We start from the raw sequence: 25,504 nt of genomic DNA on the forward strand, positions 1-25,504 counted from the left end.
CTTGATGAATGGGAGAAGGAGGAGGAGCTACGTAAAGACCGACGTCGCTGATCATTGGTGCCTGGCGGTTCCCACTTTCGCTTGCAACTCCCTCCTTCCTCTCCAACTAAGGGTGCGCAAAACCTTCCTTCTCTCCTGATTGGCCAGCTCAGCTCATCAATCCCAGGTATTGTGAAGCGCATTGACATCGCTTTTGACAAACAGGCTTGTACAGGAGTAGCAACTTTTTATATACATAAACATATATAATATATAGATATAGATATAGATATTTCGGTTCGGCAATATTCCAAAGCTCTCTTTTCTATAGCTGTTTTATGGAGATAGAGAAAGATGTAGATGTTATTCCTGTGCCTATCTTTTCCTTCTTTCTTGTGATGGTGATGCTTGGTTCCTGGAGATCGAGATCTTTGAACAACACAACTTTTTAAGGAGTTGCCCAGGGAAGTCCTTTTGTGACTTGCTCCTTTTCCATTTGGGCTTCCTCCTTGTTTTCTTTCAGATGCTCTCCAAAACGCATGTGTTGGTTACATTAGATTTTGCTTTAAAACAGCAGGCGTGATTTCTGTGGGGAAACGGCTGTAACGTTCCATCACTTTGTTTTTTTCTGAATTATTTTTTAGCACCCATCAAAAGGCAGGTGGGTGAGAGCGCTTAACTTTCTGCCTGTGTGTTTGTTTGTGTGTGTGTAGTGTAGTGTTGTTATTGTATCTCCCTGCACTTTGTTTCTTGTTTTTCTTTCTTCTTTTTTTACGCGACCTCTTTCATTCAGGTAAAAAAAAAAGCCTGTATTTTTCTCCCCCAAAGTTGCTTTTGTCTCTTCTGTGCTGCATGGAGCTTTTGGATCCTGGGGTTTTATAATGTATTTGAAATCCTCACTAGATAGGAGCAATATAAATTTTCTGACGCTCAAACCTTTTCTAGTTCACAAATCAGTCACCCTTGTCACATTTATTGAAATTCCTCAACTTGCCACACCAGGACGGTGGAAAAAGCAGGCGGCGCCTTTGTTGCTGACCAAGCTTGTGATCGCCAGAGAAAATTTACTTACCTTCAGATGAGTGAGCAGAAAAAGAAATAACACTCCCTTTGATTTAGTTAGGAAAATGCAGACATTTGGATTCAGTGCAAACATACAACACTTGCTTGTTTTCTAGATGCAACCCCTCGATTAACCTGCCTTTACCCAACTCAAGTCTATTGAAAAACTACGGATAGTTCCTCTTTGTTCCTGTTACAAAGACCCATTGACTATATATTAAAATGATTGTCGAGATGTAGAAGTATGGTTACTTAAAAAGAGACAATCTTTGTGACTCAATCAATTAAGCAAAGCAACTTGGGTATGTTATTCCCTGTGATGCCCGTGTAGTTTTGAGAAAGGGTGCTATTTGCTGAGAACAGTGTTTTTAGTTTTGGTTTTTTTAAAAAAACAAAACATAATGGTAATATTTTAACCTGGACCATCCCCAACCCCAATACAGAAAATGTGAGCCTGTGTGTTAGACGGAGAGGAAGAGGGATGTTAATAAATGTTAACTAGAAATCAAAGCACTTCGGGTTTTGAACCTTTGTCCAGCCTTTATGTGACTTCGCTATGACTTTTCCCCAACCTGATTTATCCTGTTTTCTGTTAAAGGAGTTAGGAATCAATTCCCTTGGCAGATAAAAATGCACGAAAAATATTTCCTATTTCAGAGCTGTATATTTCAGTGAAATGTGGGAGGGGCACACTGTTTGGTTTAAGTAAAACAAAAACCACCTTTTTACTGCCATTCGGCAGTGTAATACTATATATATCAGATTTCCGAGTAGGTTCAATGCATAAAGGAGGATATTCGGGGCAGTTCTATTAGCAAGGCATCATAGTTTCTGACCGATAGCGGAGGCAATGCTGCTTGCATTAAAGAAGGCTTGCACACACAAACGCACGTACGCACACACACACAATGTTTGTGTATGTGTGTGTACACAGACGCATACAAACACATACACACATACAAGCACACATCTAAGGTCCTAAAGCAACAGGTCTGAAGCATCTTCCCTTGATAAGGAATATAAAGAGTTTTCATGTGTTAGACTTGGTATATGTAATGAGATCTTGCTCTTTCGCCCTTTCGCTCTAGTATGCCTAATCCCAGAGCGACGGGCAAGAATCTCAGGAACGTTTGGTCCCAGAGAGAATAATCTACACATACTTGAAGTTAGCAAAAGGGAATAGATTCGCCTCTCCAAAATGCAGAGCAACAGAGCAACACTTAACCCCATCTCAAGTTAAGTCAACAGCCGTGGAAGGGTACAGTCCAAAGTTTGTTTGTTTGTTTGCTGTTGGGAACATGTTCAGATATAAAGTCCATTTGTATGTGTGTGTGTGTCTGCGCGCGCTCTGTGTGCAAGTGTTGTGGGCTGCAGAAGTTATCAAGTGGGATTTGCGGCATGCTCTCTGCAGGAAACGAAAGCTGCTCCAGTTCAAAGCCACATGCACCAACGTGACATATAAGCCATTAAAATATCATCCTGAAGGTTCATTTCTGCCTCTCCATACAATCCCCAGCTGCTCCCAGAAAGCAAGAAAAGAAGAAATGAAGGATGACCGCCTCGATGAAGTCGCCCAAGAGGTGTTTTGGTTTTGTTTGATCCAACCGCTGCCCACCCTACCCCCTCTATCCCACCCACCCCCCAGCCTCTCCTCTCGTCTCCCTCTGTCTTTCGACTTTCTTCTTTTTTTTGGTCAGTTCTGACATGCTAGGCAGAAATGAGGGGATCTCTGCTTCAACAGGTGGAGTGGGGTAAGTGACTGAAGTGGTGATCAAGGGGTGGGAGACGCGGGGCGGGCTAGGAAATGCGGCTTCCCTTCTGCCACAGTCAGGCCAAGCGCTGGAGCAACCTTTCACCTTCAGGAGGCTTGTTATGTGCATGAATGAACCTTAGGAGCCCCCCCCCTCTCTCTTCGCACACACTCTGCGGATGTGGTTTGGCACCTTTTCAGGCACGTGGGCAGAGACTTTCCTCCACGGGAGACTCCTAGGAGGTAAAGCTGTACCTGGCCCCACTGCCAAAGGCGGGCAGGGCTTTCCCTTCCCCGACCCGAAGGTCCACACCGCCAAGTGGATCGGGGCGTTTGTGATCAAGGTGCTTCCCATGGTGCCGCTGGGACGAGCGCCCTATATCTGAACGCCCACTACAGGAGGGCAGACGGAGAAAAGATAGGGCAGCGAAAGAGATGCGGTTGCCTCGGAATGGAGGGAACAGGAGGCGGAGAACACCAGAGTGTGTATCCCAGGCAGACAATGCCCTAGGGTGCCGAGCGATAGAGAAGTGCGGTTATCTCGGTCCACCTCTGCTCCAGCCTCCCAACCGTGGAAGATGAGTCGCTGCTTTGGGCTCGAGGTGCAGGGAGGAACCGAGAGGCGGGGATTTGGTCAGCCCAGGTCTTGCTCCCCCTTGAGAACTCGGCACCAGTTTCTCTGTTTCAGGCACTCTCTCCTGCGCAGTTAGGAAGGAGTTAACCATGTCTGTGGCTAAAGGTCTAGTAGCCAAGACTTCGTAAGCTTTTCACAATGGACCTTCCATTCCCATCTCGATCAGGAGCTTTCCGTAATCGGGTGACACTCCCACCTCCCTTACACACAAACACCCCACTCCAGCATCATTTAACTCCTTGTTCCTTTTTTTTATTCGTGCAAAAATGTCTACCAACATGCATGGTTTTTTTAGAAAAATAACAACCACCACAAACCCTTTCGCTGATTTATTTTGTTGCATTTTTATTTTATTCTTTAAAGAGAATATCTGTAAAATCTGGATCAGAAGGAGGAGGGCGACAGAGCTTTAGGCTATCCAAGTCTTAAAGGGAATCGAGAAGGATTTCCACGAAAGTCACATCTCCCCCGCCATTCTCTCTCTCTCTCTCTCTCTCTCTCTCTCTCTCTCTCTGACACACACACACGCACGCACACTATCCTGGTCTGGCTATTTCTCGCAGTGGCGAGACCTGTGAAGCCCGTTGCATTTCCTTGGCTACTGTTGATCATGTAGTTAATCAGTTTGGATAAGTGTTGAAGGCTTGAGTTCTTGAAGTGGCCGGCTTTGGAAACACCCCTGGAGCTTGACCTCTGACCTGCGACCGGGAACATGTGCCGGGCCCACCGTATCCGGGACAATGACTCGAGTGTGTAGCCGCGCGCCCGCGCGCCCGCGCGCCCCCGCCTCGTGCGCATTGGTTCGCCCTTCCGTTTCGAACGACTAGCTCAACCTGATTTCCTAACCTCCGTCCAAGAATAGAGTTGCTCTAATGCTCTCCGCAAACAGTTTGTCTAGCTCTTGAAAGGCAAGATCTGTCCAAGTGTCTTCTTAGTTGCTCTATAAGAGTAACAGACATTTAGGATTGCCTTGAGCCTTGTATGCTCAGTCTCAGAGCGTTGAAAAATATATGTTATGCTTTTAAAACAATATGTGTTGGAAAGGTGGATTCATTGCAGCTTCTCTTGCCTTAACTAGGTCGTTTGAGGATGGAAATAGTTCATAAGAAGAACCCCCAAATTCCGCATGATATTCCAAAGAGTCAGCTGGATCTGTAAAAGATTTGCTGGAAGTTTATTAGAATGGCTGGCTGCATGGAGAGTCGGGTTACCGGCCACGATTTGAGTGCTGCCAAATTGTTTTTAGTATGGAAATAGAGGCTGTTGACTAGCCGACCTGCAGCAGAAGTCCAGCCTTTCTGGATGTAAATACTATACACACACGCGCACAAACCCCTACGCACACATACACAGGCTTGTTCCATCTCATCTCAGAAGTGCATCTCACACAGTAAAATAATCTCATGCACTTCTGGAATGGAATACATAAGAAAGAGTTCGGGCTGTAAACAGACGCTGTTTACGGTGCCCCCTATTTTGAAATTTCGGGTGAAGTGCGTGTCAAACTTTAAACTAGAAGAAAATAAGTATTAATAAGTGAGGTTAAGGTATGTAATGCAGGGTTTTTTCCCCATTCATGGACCTTGCACCTATTTCCTCTCCTTTTTTCGAGCCAAAAAGAAACAGGAAATCCTATCTTTCCCCCTCTTCAGGTCAGAACACTACTTCGGTGTTAATAATAACCCCAAATTTTATATGATGTGCGGAGACGTTGCACTCCACCTTGATAGTATTTGAGGAAATCTGGCCTCTGCTCCCCCCACATCTGTTTATTTTTAAAAATTAAAACGTATTCCAGAATAAATAATAATTTAAAATGATTCAAAATTGTCAAGTTTGGATATCCCATATAAAGCCCCTCCTTGATTAAATAACTTCATTGAGCATTTTAAGAGTATTATTTATTTATTTATTTATTTATTTATTTATTTCACTCCCATTGGAAATATTTCTAATGTAGTTTTTTTTAATAAAAACAACAACAACTACAAGCTATACGAAATCCCTCTTTGAGCTCACATATTTGCATTATTTGGCTCTTATGGAATTATATAAAGTATATATTCCTCTCCTTCCTATCTCCCTTTCAGGAATATATATCCAGAAAGAGCTCCTGCAACAATATTTAGACTTGGTCATTTACTTCCTCTGCAATTGGCACAAGGGTTATCGTCACTCCTTCCTATTATGTATTCCTACTTTACTGTTCACATTGACCACTAGCACTAAGTCATGGGCTGAATCTATTGCTTTTTGAAGTCTCCTCTTAAGTCTTAGTATCTGCACTGAGAGCTCCTCTCTTGGCACAGCCAGCCCAGGCCATTGGTTCTCCTTTGAAAAGTAAGAGTTGGACGCTGCAAAAGCGGCAGCTTTAAAGCATCCCATCTTTGGTTGGAAGAGTCTTGCAAACAAGCACGACGATATTAGCGCTGAAAAGTTTAATATTAGCTCTGAAAAGTCCATAAACAATGCAGCGTCGTCGGTGGTAACACTTCTCAGTGCTCAGCCAGGAGGTATGTGTCAGATCAAAGCAGAATTCTGGAAATCTCCTGTCCTATCTCTTCCTCTAAATCAGCCCTAGGGTTGTTCTGTAATATATGCACGAAGTTTTGAAATGTTTTATTGTAAATATATTCCACCTCTTCCATCTCTCCCCTCCCCCCCTTCTTTACTTCTGCCATATTTTGGCGACACAAAGATTTGAGTTCCAAAACAATTTGAGGTTTTTATTCGGGATGGGGGTATTAAAAAAGAAAAGAAAAAGATTTCATGCCATTCTTCAATTATTTATCACTTGCATATAAACTAGACACTTTAAAAAATATTGCCACTTTTCTCTCCTGAACAGGAACCAAGTTAGAAAATAAGGCACAAGGGTCCCCCTGTAATGAGGAGAAGAAAAAGACTTTACAGAAACCTTCTGGGACAGTCAAGTAAGTTAAAACATGACTTTCTTAAAAAAAAAAAAAAGCCCAAAGACAATATATGATTCCTCCCCTCTAGTGTTTAACTTGCTTGCATGAACACAAATCAGCCACACAAGGTCCCACCAGCAAGTGCTTAATCCTGCTCTCTGCCTATTCATTTGGAGGTTCTAGAATTAATATTTGACAACTCTCTCATTGAAACAACAACCCCTGACCCTCTGTGATTGCATTGTCACATTATTCTATGACATATTCATCTTGCATTAATTTACGGGCGATTTGATTGGAATGAGGTTTGACATGTATTGGATCCTATTAAAGAAGAAAGCTTTGATCTTGGCGATGGGGTTTACATGATATGTATCATCGTTACCCGGTATACCAGCTTTCCACAATGTGGTGGCTACCCAACTTCCACCATGCGAGGAGTTAAGTAGGGCATTGATTGACATCTTATCTGACAGGAATACCTTAATCTGAGGCACTAGATTAAGTATTCCATTTGAAATAAACATTTGATTGGGTTGATCTTCAGTAATTCAAGTTTTGAACTGGTGGAAGGAAGAGGACTTGAAGCCATCCCATCTTCACAACTGGTCATTACCTTCTACCTATTACCTGCTTTGTCATCCTTTCCTGCAGCTTAGCCCAATTAGACATTAGTTTTCAGCAATAAAAGACAGGGCATATTAAAAGGGGGGAAAGATACAGAATTTCTCCTTTATTTTCCATCACTATTTTCCGTCATATTTTCTGAGCCAATACCTTCCTGAATAAAAGGGAGGGTTCACGTTTAATTCTCATCATTATCTTGCGGCGATTCTTCGCCAATCCTTCCACGTGGCTCTTCTTGATTTTGGTGAATTCCTTCCCTTCTCTTAAGTCTCCCGGCTGCCTAAATGCTGAATAGATGATCAGGAAACACGGGCTTCCCCCTGTATTATGCTCTTACATCCCATCAACAACTCAGTTAATCCCCCAGATAACTTGGGTTTTAAATGGATTGTTTCCCTCGAAATCATGTGCACGACACAAGTCTTGCACCCGTATATTTCAGCTTAAGGAACCCTTTTATCGGGCTGGTTCCTTTTCCTATGGATTCCTACGCTGCTATTCGAAATAAGGCGACAATGTCCGCAGTGCACCCTGAAGATTTGCGTTTACAGGCGATTTTTGAAGTGGGAAGGGGTAGAGTTGCATAGAAATCCCTTATTCACAAGACTTTCCTTCTTCATAAGCAGGGAAGACCTTCTTCGGAAAGGTCACCACTTCCCTACACTGATTCAATGACCCTTCAGCGAGACAGACATAGAAAACGCGAAAAAAGTTTCTGCGGGTCTCAATCGCCCAGAGAATCTGGCTGTTTTAACTAAAAGCTAAAGGTCAGATTCTGCTAACAGATACAGCCTAATAAACTCTGTTAAAGAGATGGGGTAAAGAAAATACTCCAAGCGTATAAGACCAGATGATTGCTCTAAAGTTTAGGAAGTTTATTTATTTATTTGCTGTTGTGTGTTTTTTTTTTTAAAAAGCTTACACTCCCCCACTCTGTATTTACTTATTTATTGGGGAAATCAGCCAAGTGTCGTACTTATGCAGAAATGTAATCTATTCCTTGAGGAAGATAGGATAATATAAACTACAAATGTGATTATATCTGGGTTTAGAGTGAAAAAAAGCACCTCAGACTCTTAGGCTTTTGATCTTTGGAACTGATCGAGAAGGTATTTTTTGGGGAAAGTGTAAATCTCCTTCCCACAACAGATTTCTGCTGAATCTCCAACCTACAGAAATAATACTGTGGTTTCTCTTATGCAGAAATCTTAACCACATCTTTTCCAGTTCGTGGCTGAGGTCACTGGAAGCAACAGAACACGCCATTGGGCGGCAATCCTGCCGACACTTAAGCAGACATAATTGTCGCTGGTGTCAGTGGGAGACAGAGGGCAGAATGGCTGCTTTGCTGCCTACTTTCTGGTATGCATTTATTTCCTAGGCTATGATAAGCAAAACCTGAAACGGAAGAAGTCAATTGTCATTTGTTCAGCTTTTCAATGGTTATTAGTAGGTGCTGTCAATGTGGTTGTGTGTGCGTAATAAGAGGGTTTTTCTTTCAACAAACCTCATCTCTCTCCTACCCACTGTCTGGCAGGGCAGGTCTGTGATTCCCTCCCCCCAAAAAAACCACTGGGCCACGGTGTTCAAGTTGTTAGGATCCTCAAACCAGTTCACAAGACACTTAAGCCGCAGCAATCTCATTGAAACCCGCTTACGTAGTCCCAGTCGTTTCAATAGGTGACTTAACTGGGCTCTGTGAGTAAAGGGCATCTTGCCAATACTTTACAATTGGGCCGCATTGTCCAGGGCAGTCAGTAGGGGGAGAAACTGCGATCCGCAAAACATTTTGTGTGGACAAACGTGCAAGGACTTCTAATTGTCTCTTCCACGCCTTATGCGGCTGCGGTCCTCCGGTGGGAAGCTAATAGCAGTAGTAGTAGTAGTAGCAGCAGCAGCAGCAGCAGCAGTCCAATGGAGCTAGTAACCAAACAGTCTTATTGCCATTGGGGAGTTTAGATTCTGCTTTTGGCTAGTGGCCGTGCTAACGCAACTGGGCTGGGCGTTATTCTTGCAAAGTGCAGCTCTCCTTGTCATCAAGTTCCTCAGCTCCAGTATTTATATTAGAAGTGGAATGCGTCCATGAGGGCCATGACAGTTTTCAAATATAAGGCGGGGAGTCCCTGCCATCCTGATTTGTTTATTTGTGGAAGGGTGAGCTCTTCTGCTCTTCTGGTCGTTTTATCTACTCAATATATAGAACATGTTTTGCTGGCAAAATGAACTACTAAATGAACCATGCGCGCGGGCACACACGCACACACACACTGAGGGAACCACAAAGAAAAGTGCACATTAGACAGGTAAGAGCTGCATCGCAGATGCAAGTCTCCTGGATAACTCTGCAACTTTGTTCAGGCCCTCCTAGTTCTGTTTCTCCCGCCTTCTGGTCATGTGTACAGCTCCATCTGCACCACCACCCTCCCTCAATTGTCTGCTCTGTCTCCTTTATGCGCGCGCGCGTGCGCGCGCACACACACACACGCACACGCACAGAGATATGTCTCCCAAGGTACACAACAAATGCTAGGAGTGAGAGCACTAACTTCACCTAATATAATGAGAGAGACACCATGGGCCATTTCTTTTCCATTGGACTCATGCAAGCAGAGGGGGGAACAAGGGGGGGAAACCCCTGTGAGGAACCTCAGGGTTTTAAGTAAGAGCGGATAAAGCCATTAGCGTTTGACAAGAAGCCATGCCAATATTTTAGAATGGCCTAAGCCAACCGATAGTAACATATATATATTGATAAACTGTTCCAGATGTTTTCTCCCTTGACTGAGGACTGTCAGGACTGAAGGATGTCAAGAGTGTAGAGGTGAAGTGGTTGTAAGGAGGGATGAGGAAAACAGCTTTATTTGGAAGTCACACTCTCAGTACCTTTGTAAGTAACAGCCTTCCAGAGTCCTGCTTCCGATAACGTTTCTTTCTTTCTGTGATCTCCTTCGGAGATGGTCAGGGAGGAGGAAGGGAAAATACGAAATGTTTTTTGCTTAGGGCAAAGAAACTGGCAAGGGAAGGTCGTCTTGAACTACTGGGGGGGTTTAAGTTGTCTACATAAACATGTTACGTAAGGAGAGCTAGTTAATTACAGCGTGTGTAACTTTTCAGGTCCTCGGGGCATCAATGTGTGTGCGCGCGTTACATTCATACAATAATAAATACCGATTTAGCTGCCTTTTATTTTATCCTCAGTATTGTGATCTGTACAAAAATGGTCAAAAACAAGAATATAACTCCCGCTATGGTATAAAGTGTAATGAGATGCTTCTTAGATTTATGCATGTCGTACATCTTGAACGCAATATTCCACGATTTAGCAATTCAAAAATATTTTATAGGAGGCAGGCTCCTATTTTCTGCTTTACGTAAATTTGACTGACAATTGCTTGAGTCGGGAATTGTTGTTCCCAAGCATACAAAAACAACATTTAGCTAGCAACTTTAGAATATCCCAAGAAATTGTTTTGATGTTTGCTAAGGTCTGTCTCCGGGGTGATTTTTCTAAAATGTAGTGACTGGCAACTGTTTCCACAGTATAGCTAAACGTTGCTTTTAAAAAATAAAAACAAAAAGTTCAAATATTTTTGGGGGGGAAGGGGATAGTGGTGGGAAAGCTGTAAGTGTTCAGTGCGGCTTCAGATAGTTTATTTACTGTATGGCAGGATGTAAATTTTGGGATGATGAGAGAAAGAAATATTTACTCTTGAAACTGAAGTTCTGTATCCCGAGAAATGATGTTATTCTCCTTTAATATGTGACTTCCTTGGGGGGGGGGGCACTTTTAATTCACCACATAGTCTTGCATCTGAAATGAGTTAAAGCCCATCCTATGCATGTTTCCTCGGAACTTCCACTGAATTCAGTTGGGATTACTCTCAAGTGAGTGTTGTGATTGCATCTTTAATAACACTGACCTCACTAATACTCAGGGCATTACCACAAGTAACTTAAGAGCGGCTTTCGGTTTCAGGACATCACTTGTGCAGCTATTAACACGGGACACAAAGCGGAAAAGAATATTATTTTTAAAAGTACGTGTCGATTTTGCATTTTACTTTTGCCTAAATGATTCAGTTTTTAAAAATGAAATAAAAATAAAGGGCTCTTTTCGCCGGATGTCATTTAAAAGTAAAAAAATGCTGCTTGTTCAATGGGGGAAAAATTCTCAAAATTGCCGTGTTTCTTACTGGATTTTAAGTAAAATTGAAAGCTGCCCTTTTGCAGAAAGTGGGTATACTTAAAGTAACTTTTACGTATAGGAGTTTAGGTCCAGAGTTCAAGGCCGAATTTTGATATTATCCCACTAAATGGAGGAGAACAGAATTACCTGAATTCAGTAATATCGGGTTCCAGCATTCATTGGAAGGGCTCTCGATGACTTTTTTTTTGGTGGGGGTAAAAATAATAAAGCCTATACTTTTATTTTCATCACGGATACAGTACACTTGCAGTCGGTTTATTTTCCTTTTGACAATGAGCAAATGTGAGCATCATAACGTCCGATAGATTTATCTATTAATCTACAGGTTGCTTTTTAAATTGACTTGATCTTTTAATTGCTCCTTATAAATGAATGTGGGCGATTGCGTTTGACAGGGAGAGGCAAAGGGATTCAACACGATGTTTCACACGCATCCAGGGCTGCTTCAGATGGTCAGAGACTTATTAGTTGCATAAGCCTCCTGAAATGATTTGCAACATTTGGATTGGGTTATATGCGCCAGTTAATTGCAGGTATTAGGTATTACTTTTTTGTATTACTTTTAAAGGGAGGGGAAATATCGTATAATCGTGGGAAATGAAAGTTGTGGCAGAGCTTTAGCCTTTGTTGTTGTTGTTTTAAAGGCCTGGTTCTCTGGGCCGCCAACAAGTGTCAGAAATCTAAATACCTAGCTGCCCAGCTCCGCTTCCCAGGACGACTTCTGTATGCAAAGCCTGTCTCTTCCACATTGTGCCCATTTCTGTTGGGGACGGGAGTCCCGGAGATTTGTCTGTGCTATAAATTATCAGCAGTCAAATTGATGGCGCGGTTGGGCTGGAGGTTAGGAAGCGAGGGTGGAGGTTGTGTGTGTGTAGGATTGGATCCCTCGAAAGCATCTTGCCTGGTCCGGGGTTTGGGGTCCACCACCATCGCTGTATTGCTTAAAAAAAAAATCTAGACTTTTGCTCCTGGCCCAAAACAGGCTTGGTAACAAACCTGCGCGCTTCTCTACTTCCTACAATGGTGGGTCGTAGGCAAAGGAATTTATGAGGCGGTCTCAGAAAGCCCCGCGCGTCTCCTGTCTTTCGGATTCATTCATAATCTGGGCGATTGTGAGGGCAGGGAAAGGGGACGGAGGAGAGCTTGCTACGTCTCGGCAGACCTTCTCCGGGCAGCCTCTCTCCTTCCTACCTCCTTCCCTGCTGATTTCTGCGGTGGCTTGGCCTAGCCGTATTTGCCCCCCCTCCCCGCTCCCCTGTCCCTCGAGAGCGGAAGTTTTGTGAAAGTCCCTGTGTGATGTGTGCTACCTTCCTCCCCTCCCGCCCCTTCTCCATCTTTGTTGTTGCTCTTGCAGGAAGGAAACTGGAAGGGTGTTGAGAATTGCACTTTGGTTAGTCCACAATGAGCTGCTCGGTGGCCAATCAGGCAGTCCGCCCCGAAGCAGACACCGATCTGAGCTCTCCATTAAATCGTCTGCTCATTACGAGGCTAAGTGAGAAAGAGAGACAGGGCTGGGTGTGGAAGAAGAACGTGTGTGTGTGTGTAAAAGTAAATGGTTAGCAGGAGAACAGAAAGCAGAAGGGGTTTGAGCCACGATCCAAGCCATGCAGGAGTCAGGAGATCACCCAGGATACCTCCAAGCGCCTGGCTCTTCTAAGCAGATGATCGGGGACAACCAAAGCGTCTTTGGAAGGGGTGGGGAGAAAGCAACAGCCACCCGCCGGCCAGCCTCGCCTCCCAGGCGCTCCCAGGAGCTGCTGCCGCCGCTTGCTCAAGGCCTTGTTCCTCCTTTGGCAACCACTGCTCATTAGCGCGTAAACGACTCGGAGGACCCCTCGTTTCGTCTGGGGAAGACGGTTCCAGCGGCCCTTAATCAGTTAAACGCAGATAAAAACAAAATGCGGGGAGTAAATGCAAACACCGGACAAGCTCGGCGCACTGGTTAGGGCTAGAGAGGGAGGGGGCAAAGGGGGAAGAGGAGGAGGAGAAAGGGAAGGAGCTTTTGGAGGGGGGATTAGCCACAAACGCAGCGCAGGCGCACTGCTTCCCGAGTCCTCTTCCTCCCTCCCCGCCCCTTTACCCCTTCCTAAATCTTTTCAGACTTCAGCGGGGACCTGTCAGCACTGACTTCGGTCAGGCAGCTTCGGCCAATCAGCGACCGCCCTGATTGTTTAGCTCTCTGGGTTGGAGCCTAGTCTGTGAAGCGCTATTCAGTAGCCTCCCAGCGTCCTGCTGCTGCTTCTCAAAGCGTATGGGATTCCACGTAGGCATTAAAAAAAAAAGGAAGGAGGAAAAACACACACACACACAATAATGGAAGAGGAGGGGGAGAAAAGAAAGGGGAAGGGGGGAAGCGGGGAGCAAAAACAAAACAAAGCCAAATAGTCCAGACCAAGAGAGAGGGAGGGGAAAACCTTTTTTTCTTTGCGGGTGGGGGGGGGGGACTTTCAAAAAAGTTTTTCCACCGCTCTTTCCCTCTTCCTCTTTCTCCCTCGCTCCCCCCTCCTCGGCGTCAGGTGACTTTTTAGAATTGTAGTAGAACCAGGAGAGCTTGGAGGCTTTGGGGGAGCCCAGTAATGGACTCTGCTTCACTCTCCAAACGGAACACGGCGCTGAAATTACTAGGCTTGGCAGGGGCTCCTCGTCATCGTCATCACCGCCACCATCACCACTCCCCTCCGAGCATGACAGGCTTCGCCGGGCATCCCCACTCCATGGTTCCCACGCACCCTGGGGAGTACGCTGCAGAAAGCCGCCTCGGGCTGAGTCCATTCCGGTCAGAACACATGGGGCACCACCACCATCCTCTCCATCATCATCATCATCATCACCACCGCCACCACTCTCATCCTCCTCATCACTCAGCGGCCCTTAAGCTCAGCCCTGCCCCTCAGCCTCATCCCCACCATCCTGTGACAGGCCAAGCCGAGGTGGTACCCAGTCCAGCAGGAGCATTTGGCCCAGCGCAGTCAACAACAGTCCCTTACGCAGTCCCTCACCCAAGTCATGCTCTTTCATCAGGTAGGGAATTCTTCCTGCGCAGAGATCTGACAGCCCCAGTCATGCCAGGGCTCCCTTATCAACACTCTGCTGCTACAGGTTCTCACCATGGAATGTTTGTCTCAACAACAGGTAGCTACCCCGGACACCATGCTCACCACCACCACCACCACCTCCACCACCACCACTCAGAAGCCGGAACTCCCTCGCTTTTTACTGGACTCCACCATGAGCAACCTCCCCATGCAGTTCCAGGTGGCCATCTAAACGGACAGATAAGGCTGGGGCTACCTGGAGAAATGTATGCCAGGTCTGAACCTTTCACGCCAGTACCAGTCTCCAGGACAGATCCTTTTGCTGCTTCCTCCTTCCACGGCTACGGTGGCATGAACCTGAACGTGAATTTAGCTCCACATCACGGCCCTGGGGCTTTCTTCCGCTACATGAGGCAGCCCATCAAGCAGGAGCTCATCTGCAAGTGGATCGAACTGGACCAGACTCCCAAAAAATTATGCTCGAAAACTTTCAGCACCATGCACGAGCTGGTGACTCACGTCACCGTGGAGCACGTTGGAGGGCCGGAGCAGTCCAACCACATTTGCTTCTGGGAAGAGTGTCCCAGGGAAGGGAAGCCTTTCAAGGCCAAATACAAACTGGTCAACCACATCCGAGTCCACACGGGGGAGAAACCTTTCCCTTGTCCTTTCCCGGGATGCGGGAAAGTCTTCGCTCGCTCGGAAAATCTCAAGATCCACAAAAGGACGCACACAGGTCAGTATGGAAAGGTCTTTCTTCATTCGTGTTTTGTTCAACTATCTGCTGCATGTGCGATCTCCCCACCCCACCCCTGCCCGCTATAATTTTACATAGAATTAATACTAGCCAATGAAGACCGGATCAATAGTTTGTTTTGATTGTTGTCTTTCGTTTGAAGAATTGAGGCGTGTGTGGATGCATAATGCTGACGTATATGTGTATGTGCGTATGCAAGAAGAGTCTTCCATGATTTAGATCGGGATTTCCTGGAGAGGGGAGAGTTAAAAAGCCCTATAGAGACGGAAAAGCATCCAATCTTGATGCAAGCTCGCAAATTAGGAGCGAACAATGGAAGTTGCAACTTGTCTAGGCAGTTTTGAGTGATGCTGCTGGGATGCTGCTTCTGCCGCCTTCCTTGTGAGAAAAGCACAGCTGCAAGGTCCCCACTTTTTGTTTTGTACGAGGAACCCTGCGATGTTTCATCCCAAGTCTTCGTAAGAGCCTTTTCCTTCTTAAACTGCTACGGAGATTGAAATATGGGAAGGTGCTCTTTTGGAACCTGGGAAGGAAAGAGGGGAGTAGTGGTGTGTGTTTGGAGTTAATTTTTGTCTTCCTAGCCTGTTCCTTTTGAACGGTCATTGGCCAGAATTATGAAGGAATATTTTGTCAGAAATAGGAACAATTTCTAGTTAACACAGAAAGGAAAGTTATTTGAAGGGGAAGACCTTGCCAACACCCTCTTTGACCTCGGAATCCACAAAAGCATCTGTGGTGAATGAATGAAACTGGCGGTATAAAGTTTTCAGACTTCCAAATTCAGCCTGTGAAGTTGTAGAGAGTTAGTTTAACAGCCGGTCTTCTAAGCTTTTTATTGCCTTCTCCACTCCACTCCTTCCTATCTTACTCTCTTTCTCTCTCACACACACACACCAGAAGATAATAAATAAGCCCTTTTGGAAAATTAAATCCGTTCCACTGTGCAGTTTTTTTGCACACACACTCCACAGCCTTATAAACTCCCAGGAAAACGACATAATCCTATTGTAAGATACCATTACAACCCAACGACTCTCTCTCTCTCTCTCTCTTTCTGCAGTTCTAAAATGTCGTAGCCTTAACTGTAGTATGTTTAGGTTAGTCCCTTCCCCCCCTCCAAAAACTACGTTTAAAATAAAGCTGTGCATTTGATGGAGAATATTTTGTTACTTATTTTATTTAAAATATTAATAAAGCGAATGACACCAAGGCATCTTCGTGTTAGGTAGGAAAGCACTGAAGAGCACAGTTCATCCCTTAATTACAGTGTTTTTCTTAAGTAAACAAACTTTTACTGCCCTTTAGCCGCCTTCTCCTTTGAAGTCTATGAAGCAGAAAATGGTCGGATTCTTGGTAAATTTGACCTACATCAGTGCAACCAGTTGAGTGCCTGGGAAGGGTGCGGGCTTGGAGTTCAGCATTCAAAATGTACTACATTATGTAGTCGTTTCGCTTGAACTTCCCTGCTTAATTAATTTATTTTTGCAGTGGTGGTGGGCTAGGCTTGGGACGGAGAGAGGGAGAGGTGGAGGTGGAATCCTTAGGCCTTATTACAATGCAGCGTTTTCGATTGACCTACCCCGCCCTAAATTCTCAAACCCAAATGTTTCTGAAATGGCAATAGAACTTCCTGCAAATTATTCATGAAGACAGTTCTAGATTTAAACGAGAAAATAATTGCCTTCTCAAATATTAATGACGTTGCGTTTCCCTGAGCCTGGGCAGACAGGAATGGGTTTCTGGAGATGAGAGAGAGAAGGGGAAGGAGGGAGGGAGGGAGGGAGGGAGAGAGAACGAACTTAATTCACAATAACGTAGCACAGGTATCAGAAGAAGGAAAGCAAAAATCACTTCCTTACCATCAGAACTGGCCAAGGGACAATTGTGACCAAGGTGGTGTTTAGGCCGCAGTAAGAGAGGCACCGTATGTTTTAACTTGTAATTTATAGTGCTGGCGCTGGCAAGCTCAATATCCCTCCTCCCCTCCCCCTCGAGAATTTTGCAAATACTTTAATCCAGTCCCAGAGTTGGGAGGATTATGCTAAAATCTCCAAGCTGTACGTATTGCTCTCCACAGCGAGTCCTGTGAGAGCTACAAGTGTGGGTAGAAAATGGCGGTGTCGACTCGCTGCAGTGTGCGCGCGCGCGCGCCCTTGCCCCCATCCGTCCTCAGTCCTCGATTCCTCTCTTCCTCCCCCCCCCATCTCTCCACCCCCAAACACACACTTTCCAAAGTGCGGCGGGTCAGAGACAAACATTCAAACACGTTTCCTTTTGACCGATACACATTTACGCGCAGGGAATCCTATCCTTTTAACGGGGAACTCTAACATTAACCCTGGGCCTGAAACCATTCACAGATAATGCGCTGCAGCCAACAAGAAAGAGCCCCCTTCTGCAATCATTTCTTGTGGCCGGGGCCTTTATTTACCTCTGCCAAGGTGCCGAGGTGTGGAAGGTGGGGGCGTAAAAGAAGCTGGCCATTTTTATTTTTTTTTTGTTGCTGCTCGCGAGAAACAAGACCGGTCTTATACCACGATGTAACTCACTCCGCCCGATCGCTGGGTTTATGACGGGGCCTCTCCCCAGGGCCTCCTAACTTACTGCTTGCCTGTGCTACACCAATCCTCGTGATTTGTTATTTCAGCTGAGTAGCGGAAGGTCAAACTGTTTCTTTACAAGGAACTATAATTAAAATACTTAAAGAGCCGTCAAAATATACAGATGACCTTCCTTTTCTTTTCTCTCCCCGCCAAAACAAAGCAAAATGAGTAAATACCTTCCGATGCAGGTACACACGGAGCCTCACTTGTCATGCCTAGCCTGCTAAAAACGTCGTTTTTCTCGCAGGCCTGAGACCAATATTGGTATTTGCCACCGATATTCTTTAAAATGTGGAACCATATTTTACTCCTTGCAATAACTAGCCGTCCAGCACGGCGGATTTCCCTGAATCATTACACCGACAGAGAATGCTTTTGTAGGGGGGGAGTAGCAGTTGCTTAGCTCCCCACCAACATTTCTTAAAGAACGCTTTAGCCTTAGCATATTCAGTACATACAGCTTTTTTTTATTTTAAAAAAATGTTTTGTGCTGAAGTCTGAATATACAACATGGCCTCATTAAGGAACTCATGTTTTAAAAATGCTACACAAACAAACACACACTAACACACATATGCACTTACCCTGCTATTTTGGCAACATTTGCCTCTAAGAAACACATAGTATCCTGACCTTCATTTCCCATCCCTGTCAAATATGCGTTATATCATTTTTGCCCGACTTTCGTACGCAAGCATCTCTGTCTGTTGGTTTTTCAGAATAAGGCATCCGTGCCCCGTAGAGACATCAAAGCACGTGGCTTCAACGTGTTTTCCTTTATCGGTGAAAAATCGCCCATGCAGCATTTGGTGTACAGACTATCTCCAGTAGATTTCCTGGGGAATCTGGCTTCCTTCCGTCTCTCACCCCTCCTCACCTTTCCAATATCTCATCCCGCATATGGTGCTTAATATGTTTCCAATGCATATCATCTAGCCAGATCAATGAGTTCTCCCATGGACAATGCACTATGGACTGCGTCGTTGTTTTTCTTTCTCTCCGCTGCTAAATATGTCCCTGTCTGTTAGTTTCTGCAGATTTTCCTTGATAGCGAAATGAAATCTTGGCCTACTCAGTAAGGCGTTGGCTTTCCGAGCAGAATGCTACTGAGATCCTTCTATTAATCTATACCAAGGATATGTAGTGGAAAGATACTCTATCGTAGATTATTCTCCAGAAACTACCAGAACTGCCTTTAGGTTAACTTATGTATTAATTTAGTTATTTCCATATGAATTTGAGAGAGGTGAAAGAGATGATAGAGATGATAGATAGATGATAGATAGATAGATAGATAGATAGATAGATAGATAGATAGATAGATGATAGATAGATAGATGATAGATAGATGATAGATAGATAGATAGATAGATAGATAGATAGATAGATAGATAGATAGATATAGATAGATAGATAGATAGATAGATAGATGATAGATAGATAGATAGATAGATAGATGATGATGATAGATAGATAGATAGATAGATAGATAGATAGATAGATAGATAGATAGATAGATAGATGATATAGATAGACGATAGAGAGAGAGATTTCTAAACCTGTGCAACACTGGTTCAACCGTGGTATATCTAAACGATGGTTTTAATGAGCAGGCTGCTGACATTTGCTCATCGTTTCCTCCAAAGCCTACTTTGCAATCCCACTTTCCTCCAAAGCCTATAGGCAAGGTCAAATGTGAGCTCTTGTGCGACTCTGTGTGTGCGCACAAGAAGAAGGCGCCTTGCAGCATGTGGAGTTGTTTATGTGGGAGTGCCCGAGACTAGTAAGAAGCTATGCACCACAAGGCCACGAATCCGTAGGTTCTGGGGTTTCAGATCCTAACCTAGGTTATGTAGCCATCTCTGAAGTAAAGGGGTTGTCAGGTGAGAGAGTTTGGAGGGGCATTTGTGAGATGGGAAATATGTGTCCATACGGACACGGTACGGAACAGAGGAGCGAGATGGGCAAGGAGCGAGATGGGCAAGGAGCCTAGGGAAGAGAAAGCGTTGTCCCACCTCCTCGCCTCAGGCCCTTTATCTAAGGCCTGGAACATTTCCACCCTTCCACTGGAAGGCAAGCATTGATAGAAATGAACACACAAACTCACACACGAAGCTTCCCCCCTTTGTCATTTCAGAAGACCCCACAGCTTTAGAGATCTCTCCTCATACCCTTGTAATCCTGTTCACATACAGTGCTGCTAGGCGCTTCTGCTGAGTTTGGCTTCACGGCCACTGCTGGGAAAGCGAGGTGGGGCGAGGGCGACACAGAGCTCATCGCTCAATAACCTGTGACCTGCAGACACGCCACCCCAATAAAACACGCACACCCGCACCTTTCCCCACCCTGGTCCTTTACGCAAAGTCTCCCTGGATTCCCTCTTTTCCTTGCAGGCGAGAAACCCTTCAAATGCGAGTTCGAGGGCTGCGAGCGCCGCTTCGCCAACAGCAGCGACAGGAAGAAGCATTCCCACGTGCACACGAGCGACAAGCCCTACAACTGCAAAGTGCGAGGCTGTGACAAGTCCTACACGCACCCCAGCTCCTTGCGGAAGCACATGAAAGTCCACTGCAAGTCCCCACCTCCCAGCTCGGGCTACGAGTCGTCCACCCCGTCGCTGGTGTCGCCGTCGTCGGACTGCGGCCGGGAGCCCCCTCAGCCGCCGCCGCCACCGCCGCCGCCACCGCCTCCCGCAGCGGCTTCCTCCACCCAGGCGGCAGCCAACCTGAGCGAATGGTACGTGTGTCAGAGCTCAGGGGCCAGCGGCATCCCGACTCCACCCAGTAACTCTCCGTCACCTCACCCGGGAGAGGCCGCTTACACGAACTGCGAGCCCCGGCCCACTTATTAAAGTCAATACGGTAGGATGGCCCGCCGGCGGCGGCAAGACTGCATTGTTCTTTTCGGGGTGCTGTGGATCCTTGGCTCACACTGGACGAACGGCGGGTCGGCAAGGCCCGGTTCTTGGGGGAGGGGCGGAAATCGATCCCAGGCCTGGGGAGCAAGCCCCCTCCCCCTCTCCCCTCCCCAGCCTCTTCCCTCTTCCCCCAGTCAGTCACCTTCGATCAGAAATGCTGCACAGGCTATCGGAGAGAAGATACATTGGGGGGGTGGACAAACCTCCTCCCTCTCTCCCCCACCCCCGTTTTGTATTTATTATGGCACAGAGGACAGCAGACCCCCCCTCCCGCCCCCGCCCCCTCCCCGCACCTCTTTCCATGAGCTCTTCTTTTTATTTTACACCCTCCCAGGGCAGACTCCGCGGACCACCTCCTTCCCATACGTTTACAATGGCCTCGATTTGAATGGAAACATCCTTTTGTATCAATGAACCAAAGTGTTTTAATACGGATTTCTAGCTGTACAGCTGCGATCGTCGGTGCTGGTATCTTGTGATGGTGTTTTTTTCTTGGACAGTTTTATTAGCCCAGTGTCTGGATTCTAATTGGGTTTCTTGGCGGGGGTGGGGGGCTGTGTGCGTGTGCTTTTTTTCTCCCAAAAAGGAACATCAGTATCTATAAATATATTATTTGTTACCGAACTGTACAACAAATCGATCAATTAAATACTTTGATTAATTTACCACTTCAGTTGACGTTTTTTTCGGGGGGGGGGAATCTCTTTACTGCCCCTTTTTCACCAGTATATTCTTCCCACTTGTCACTAATAAAACAGACCCAAGGGTGGCTTAATGATTTATGGTACATTTTAATTTACACTAGTAATGGATTTAAATGCATAAACATATTCTCCTTTTCTCTTCCCCCTCCCTCGCATTATTTCTGTTGAATTGTGAGTTCTTGTGATTCCTTAGTGGATGGAAGGTGAGATCCATGTTAATTGGAGAGAGGGGGGGGGGAGTTGTTATGAGTGACGTAATTGTGTTGAGTTCCTTGGATTGTCCAAAAGGATTCACGACGTGTCGATTTTTTCTGAACCCGTGGTGTAAACCCAGTGGTGGTCTGGTTTTCAAACGCACAACAGTAGTTATGTAAAATAACCATTCGAAATATTAATTATTATTTTTTGTAAAGGTAAAAATAAAATGGTTTTAAAATCTTGAACATATGTCGGGGTCTCTAAAACTATATGATTCTTATCAGCCCTATGTGAGTCCTTGTCTCTAGCGAATTCCCCAGAGGGGGGGGGGAGGAATGCTTGTGGAAATATTATTATATGGATTTCATTTACTGATTGTAGCCCCTAAACGCATCACTTTGTCGTAAGACCCATATACTTCAATGAAACTTATTTACAGGCAGTATATTTAGGAATGAGGGAGGGGGCGTGGTTCATTCTAATCGATTTTTAAACTATGGAAAGGCCCATTTGTCTGTAGGCGCTCTAAGATCTTAGCCAAACCACTTCTACAAAGCCATTTCCTTCAGTTCAGTGAAGGAGTGTGAAGCAAAGCGTCCAGTCCAGTCTTTGGGTTAGCCAAGCGCACACCACCAACAACAGAAATTTCATATTTCTTGCGGGATGTATTATTATTTGAGCAGTCAAGTACAACATTTTCCTGTTGCCTAGAATGGACACACAGGGGGATGTGGCTCCAAAGGGAATGTGCTCTGAGCGAGAGCGAGGAGGGATAATATCAAAACAATATATTCTCCCCTACCTTCCTTAACATTCCCACATTTCTGAACTTTTTCTTTCTCTCTATCTTCCTTGTGCAGCAGGACCATATGCTTATTTACTCGGAAGTAAGTTCCACTGAGTTCACTGGGACATCCCAGTGAAGTGTGAACACCGTGGCACTTACGTCTGAAGATGGGGCGGTTGGTGACATTCAGGCATTCACATTAAAAAATTAAAAAAAAAAATAATAGAAGAAAATCTACTTATCTAGGTATCAATCCATCTATCACCTTTTGAACAATGTGCATGACTTGGTTCCCCATTCCTTCTCACTGCCTCAGCGAGAGATCCTTAATAGATCGCCGAGTTAAATGGACGAAACATAGCAAACAAAGAAATAACCATCCCGTCCCGATTCTCAGGATAAAAATTTAAACAAGATATTGGTTGCCATTACTGCTGCTGCTCGTTTACTCCCTCTGATCTAGTGGAGCCGTCGTGGAAAAGAGAAGGTAGAGATGGATGGATGGAGGCCATCTGCGAAAGATGCTTCCACCTTGTCTGGAGTTGGGTTGCCCCCTCCCGGCTCCGTCCCTCGGCCCTCCTCCTCCCTCTCCCTTTTCTTCTTGATTTCTTTCTTTGCAGAAGCGGTTTTTGGATGTGTAGGCTAATCACCTTTAATTTTTCATTTGCTTGTTACAGATGTCTATCCCGTTGCTCTCAAGGTAATCTAGACAGAGGCAGCTGAAAAGCCCCGCATCTTATGCCTTAGACATCAAAGCAGTCTCTCACAATGAAAGTATTTCTTCGCAACGGTGAATCTTCATGGTGAGTTAAGATTTCTATAGCAATAGGCAAGTCATACTTAAAAAGAGTGAAAAGCGAAGTCTGGAGCCCGTCCAGTCTTTTCATGAAGGACATAATATTTAGGTCTAACAGATTCTCTCTCTTTCTCCCCATCCCCTCGCGGCTCAGTTTCTTTCTCCCATCCTCACCGATGTATATATATATATAAAACAGAAAACACCCCAACAGTGCTAAAACCACATCGCACACACACACACACACATTTGTATGTTGTGTTCGTGATGGACGTGGAGTATGCATATTTTCCTTCCGAATTTCCGGGGCAAGAAAACCCCCACGCGAATGGGGGTCCTTGTTCCAGCCCATAATCAGAATGGATAAGAATGTCAGGAAGAAAAAGGGGGCCGCCTGAATCGCCGTCCGCCAGTTCACTTTTGTTTCTCTCCTTCTGGGCCATGATCAGAGACGGCCTTTGGGATTTGATGGCGACTTTTCTAAAGGCGAGGAAATGGGTTTGAAGGAGGGAAAAGAAAAGGAGAAAGGTCTAATCAAGCCCGGCCTTGTTCAAAGGCTCTGATTTTTATTTTTTTATTTTTTTTGGTTGGAGGGTGGGGGTTGAAAGTGTGAGCTTTATGGTGCATCAACATGCCACGTTAGGATCGCTATGGTAATGAGCGGAGCAATAGCAAGCGCCCTTGAAAAGGAGGCACACTCCATTCGAGACAGTCTATTAAGATACATTTGCACTGACCTTTGGTTTCATGCTAGCTTAATACATTCAATCTGCTCTTCCTCAGAGATGGACTTCCTCCATCTCGTCCCCTTTGGCTTGCTTTGCTGGCTTGCTCTCTAAGGAGGGCTTTTGTTGCAGCATCTTGGATCTCTGCGATTAAGAAACCGAAGTAGGGGCGGGCGGGGAGGGGGGCGAGGCGGTTTTATAAGAGCTACCAGTGTCGAGTGAAATTTTGCACGCTTGGAAATCTGGGGCTGGGACCCAATAGCAGAGGACCCACTTTTGTTCAAAGCAGCCCACCTGGCTAGAATAGGACTACTCAGGAGCAAGTCAGTAATGGACCAGTTTTGTTTACTAGTGAGCTCACAAAACTCTTGTCTCCACGCCCCTAGCCTTAACCCTAAGACATCCTACAAGCACGGTCCAAACAGTAGCTGGTGTTACTATTCTTATTCATAAATGTATACATTTGCTGATCTTTGCTTTGCAAGTAACATTTCGATATTTCTGTGTCTGACTCCATCCTCCTTAGGGTCTAGCTCCTTGCTGAATGCTGCGGCTTTAAGTTGCTTTTTGACACTATTTCCTTCTTTGTAAACACACACAGTCACATCCACACACACACACTGCTGAAGATAGAGACTGAAGTAGAAAGGGATGCCATTTCCAGAACAAAGACTGAGGAATCTTCTGAATTTCTTGACTTTTTCACGGAAACAAACAAGGACTAGATCCTAGGTGTGTGGCAAAAACCATGTCTCAAGAAATTAGGGTTTAATGCCTTCCAGGGCTACAGAACTTGACACTCCCAAGTCTGAGGCCACGGGCGATGGGCCATGGTCCCGGGAAAGTTAGAAGTCCATGTTCCAGTAATTGTCTTCTTGTTTATTTTATCCAAGTACCCCAGTGAATAGGGGAAAAATAAACACGCCGAACAAAAAAAAAATTCAAACAGTCGAGTCGTCTTTAGTGCTAGCCCTTGTGGCTGAATAAAAAAGGATGGTCCAATTTCTATTGAGCTGAAAAATCTTTGAAGTGGGAGTTATTATCTGAGAAATTCCTCCTCGTCGCCCTAACAACGCTGATGAAACGTAAAAAGGTTCTTTGTCAGCGATTTGTTCTCCCCTCTGTCAAACTCCCTCTGCCCCGTTAGCTGGGACCGTTTCTAAAGAGATGGAACCAAACTTCTTAAAAGATAACGTTGGGATGGAGACAGAAAATGTCCCAGTATACAATCAGATACATACATCTACCTACGTCTGTCTGCCTATGTCTGTCTCTCTGTAGGTGGAGGGGGGCGTGTAGCTCTAGGGTGGGAAGGGTAGGAGGGGGAAACGAGAGGGGGGTGGAGAATGAGAGCGAGAGAGGATCCCTTCTGCTTTCAGAACTTCTCAGCCCCAGAGGAACTGCCCGACTGGATTTTCTATTCCGAACTCATTTGCTTGAATTCTGCCCAAGCCTTTGTTCTTTGCACAAAACCCAACTTCCTACGAACGCCATCCACGAACACCAAGTCTGTAGCTGCTGAACCTCGCTACCCTCCCATTATCCCAGTATAAAGAATGCAACAGCTCGTACATGCCTTTATTGCAGGCTCGGCTCGTGTTAATGCTGAGACTACCTATTAAAAAGCACGTTTCTCTACTGCAGTGCACTAAAATGGTTACGCCTTCAAAGCGATGGCTTCCATATGTCTCAATGTTTTATTGTCAGCGAGTGGAAAGAAAAGTAACAGCATCCCACTCACTCCGCAACTTGGTACTCTCAACTGGGAGGAAAAAACAACAACAGCAAACTCAAGAGTCCATAGATGT

At 45.3% G+C, this 25,504-nt stretch overlaps 1 protein-coding gene across 12 annotated transcripts; it reads left to right on the top strand.

The window, feature by feature from the left end:
• The first annotated feature begins 195 nt into the window (after nucleotides 1-195).
• ZIC4 (Zic family member 4) lies at nucleotides 196-24,636 on the top strand. Of its 12 annotated transcripts, none has more exons than XM_081911101.1 (6): nucleotides 196-640; nucleotides 2,453-2,621; nucleotides 6,274-6,358; nucleotides 14,307-14,945; nucleotides 19,963-20,305; nucleotides 20,821-22,843. In XM_081911101.1, the coding sequence occupies exons 3-6, from the start codon at nucleotides 6,313-6,315 to the stop codon at nucleotides 20,963-20,965; spliced, it is 1,173 nt and encodes a 390-aa protein (XP_081767227.1). In that variant the 5' UTR covers nucleotides 196-640; nucleotides 2,453-2,621; nucleotides 6,274-6,312; the 3' UTR covers nucleotides 20,966-22,843. The 12 variants fall into 12 exon arrangements, 11 of the variants coding, with proteins under 11 accessions (XP_081767227.1, XP_081767220.1, XP_081767219.1 ...); XM_081911093.1 differs by lacking the exon at nucleotides 196-640 and adding an exon at nucleotides 681-2,299 and having other exon boundaries at nucleotides 2,558-2,621; XM_081911094.1 differs by lacking the exon at nucleotides 2,453-2,621.
• Nucleotides 24,637-25,504: the final 868 nt, after the last annotated feature.

Source organism: Podarcis melisellensis (assembly GCF_964234715.1).
Source record: "Podarcis melisellensis genome assembly, chromosome: 5".
Taxonomy (NCBI): Eukaryota; Metazoa; Chordata; class Lepidosauria; order Squamata; family Lacertidae; genus Podarcis; species Podarcis melisellensis.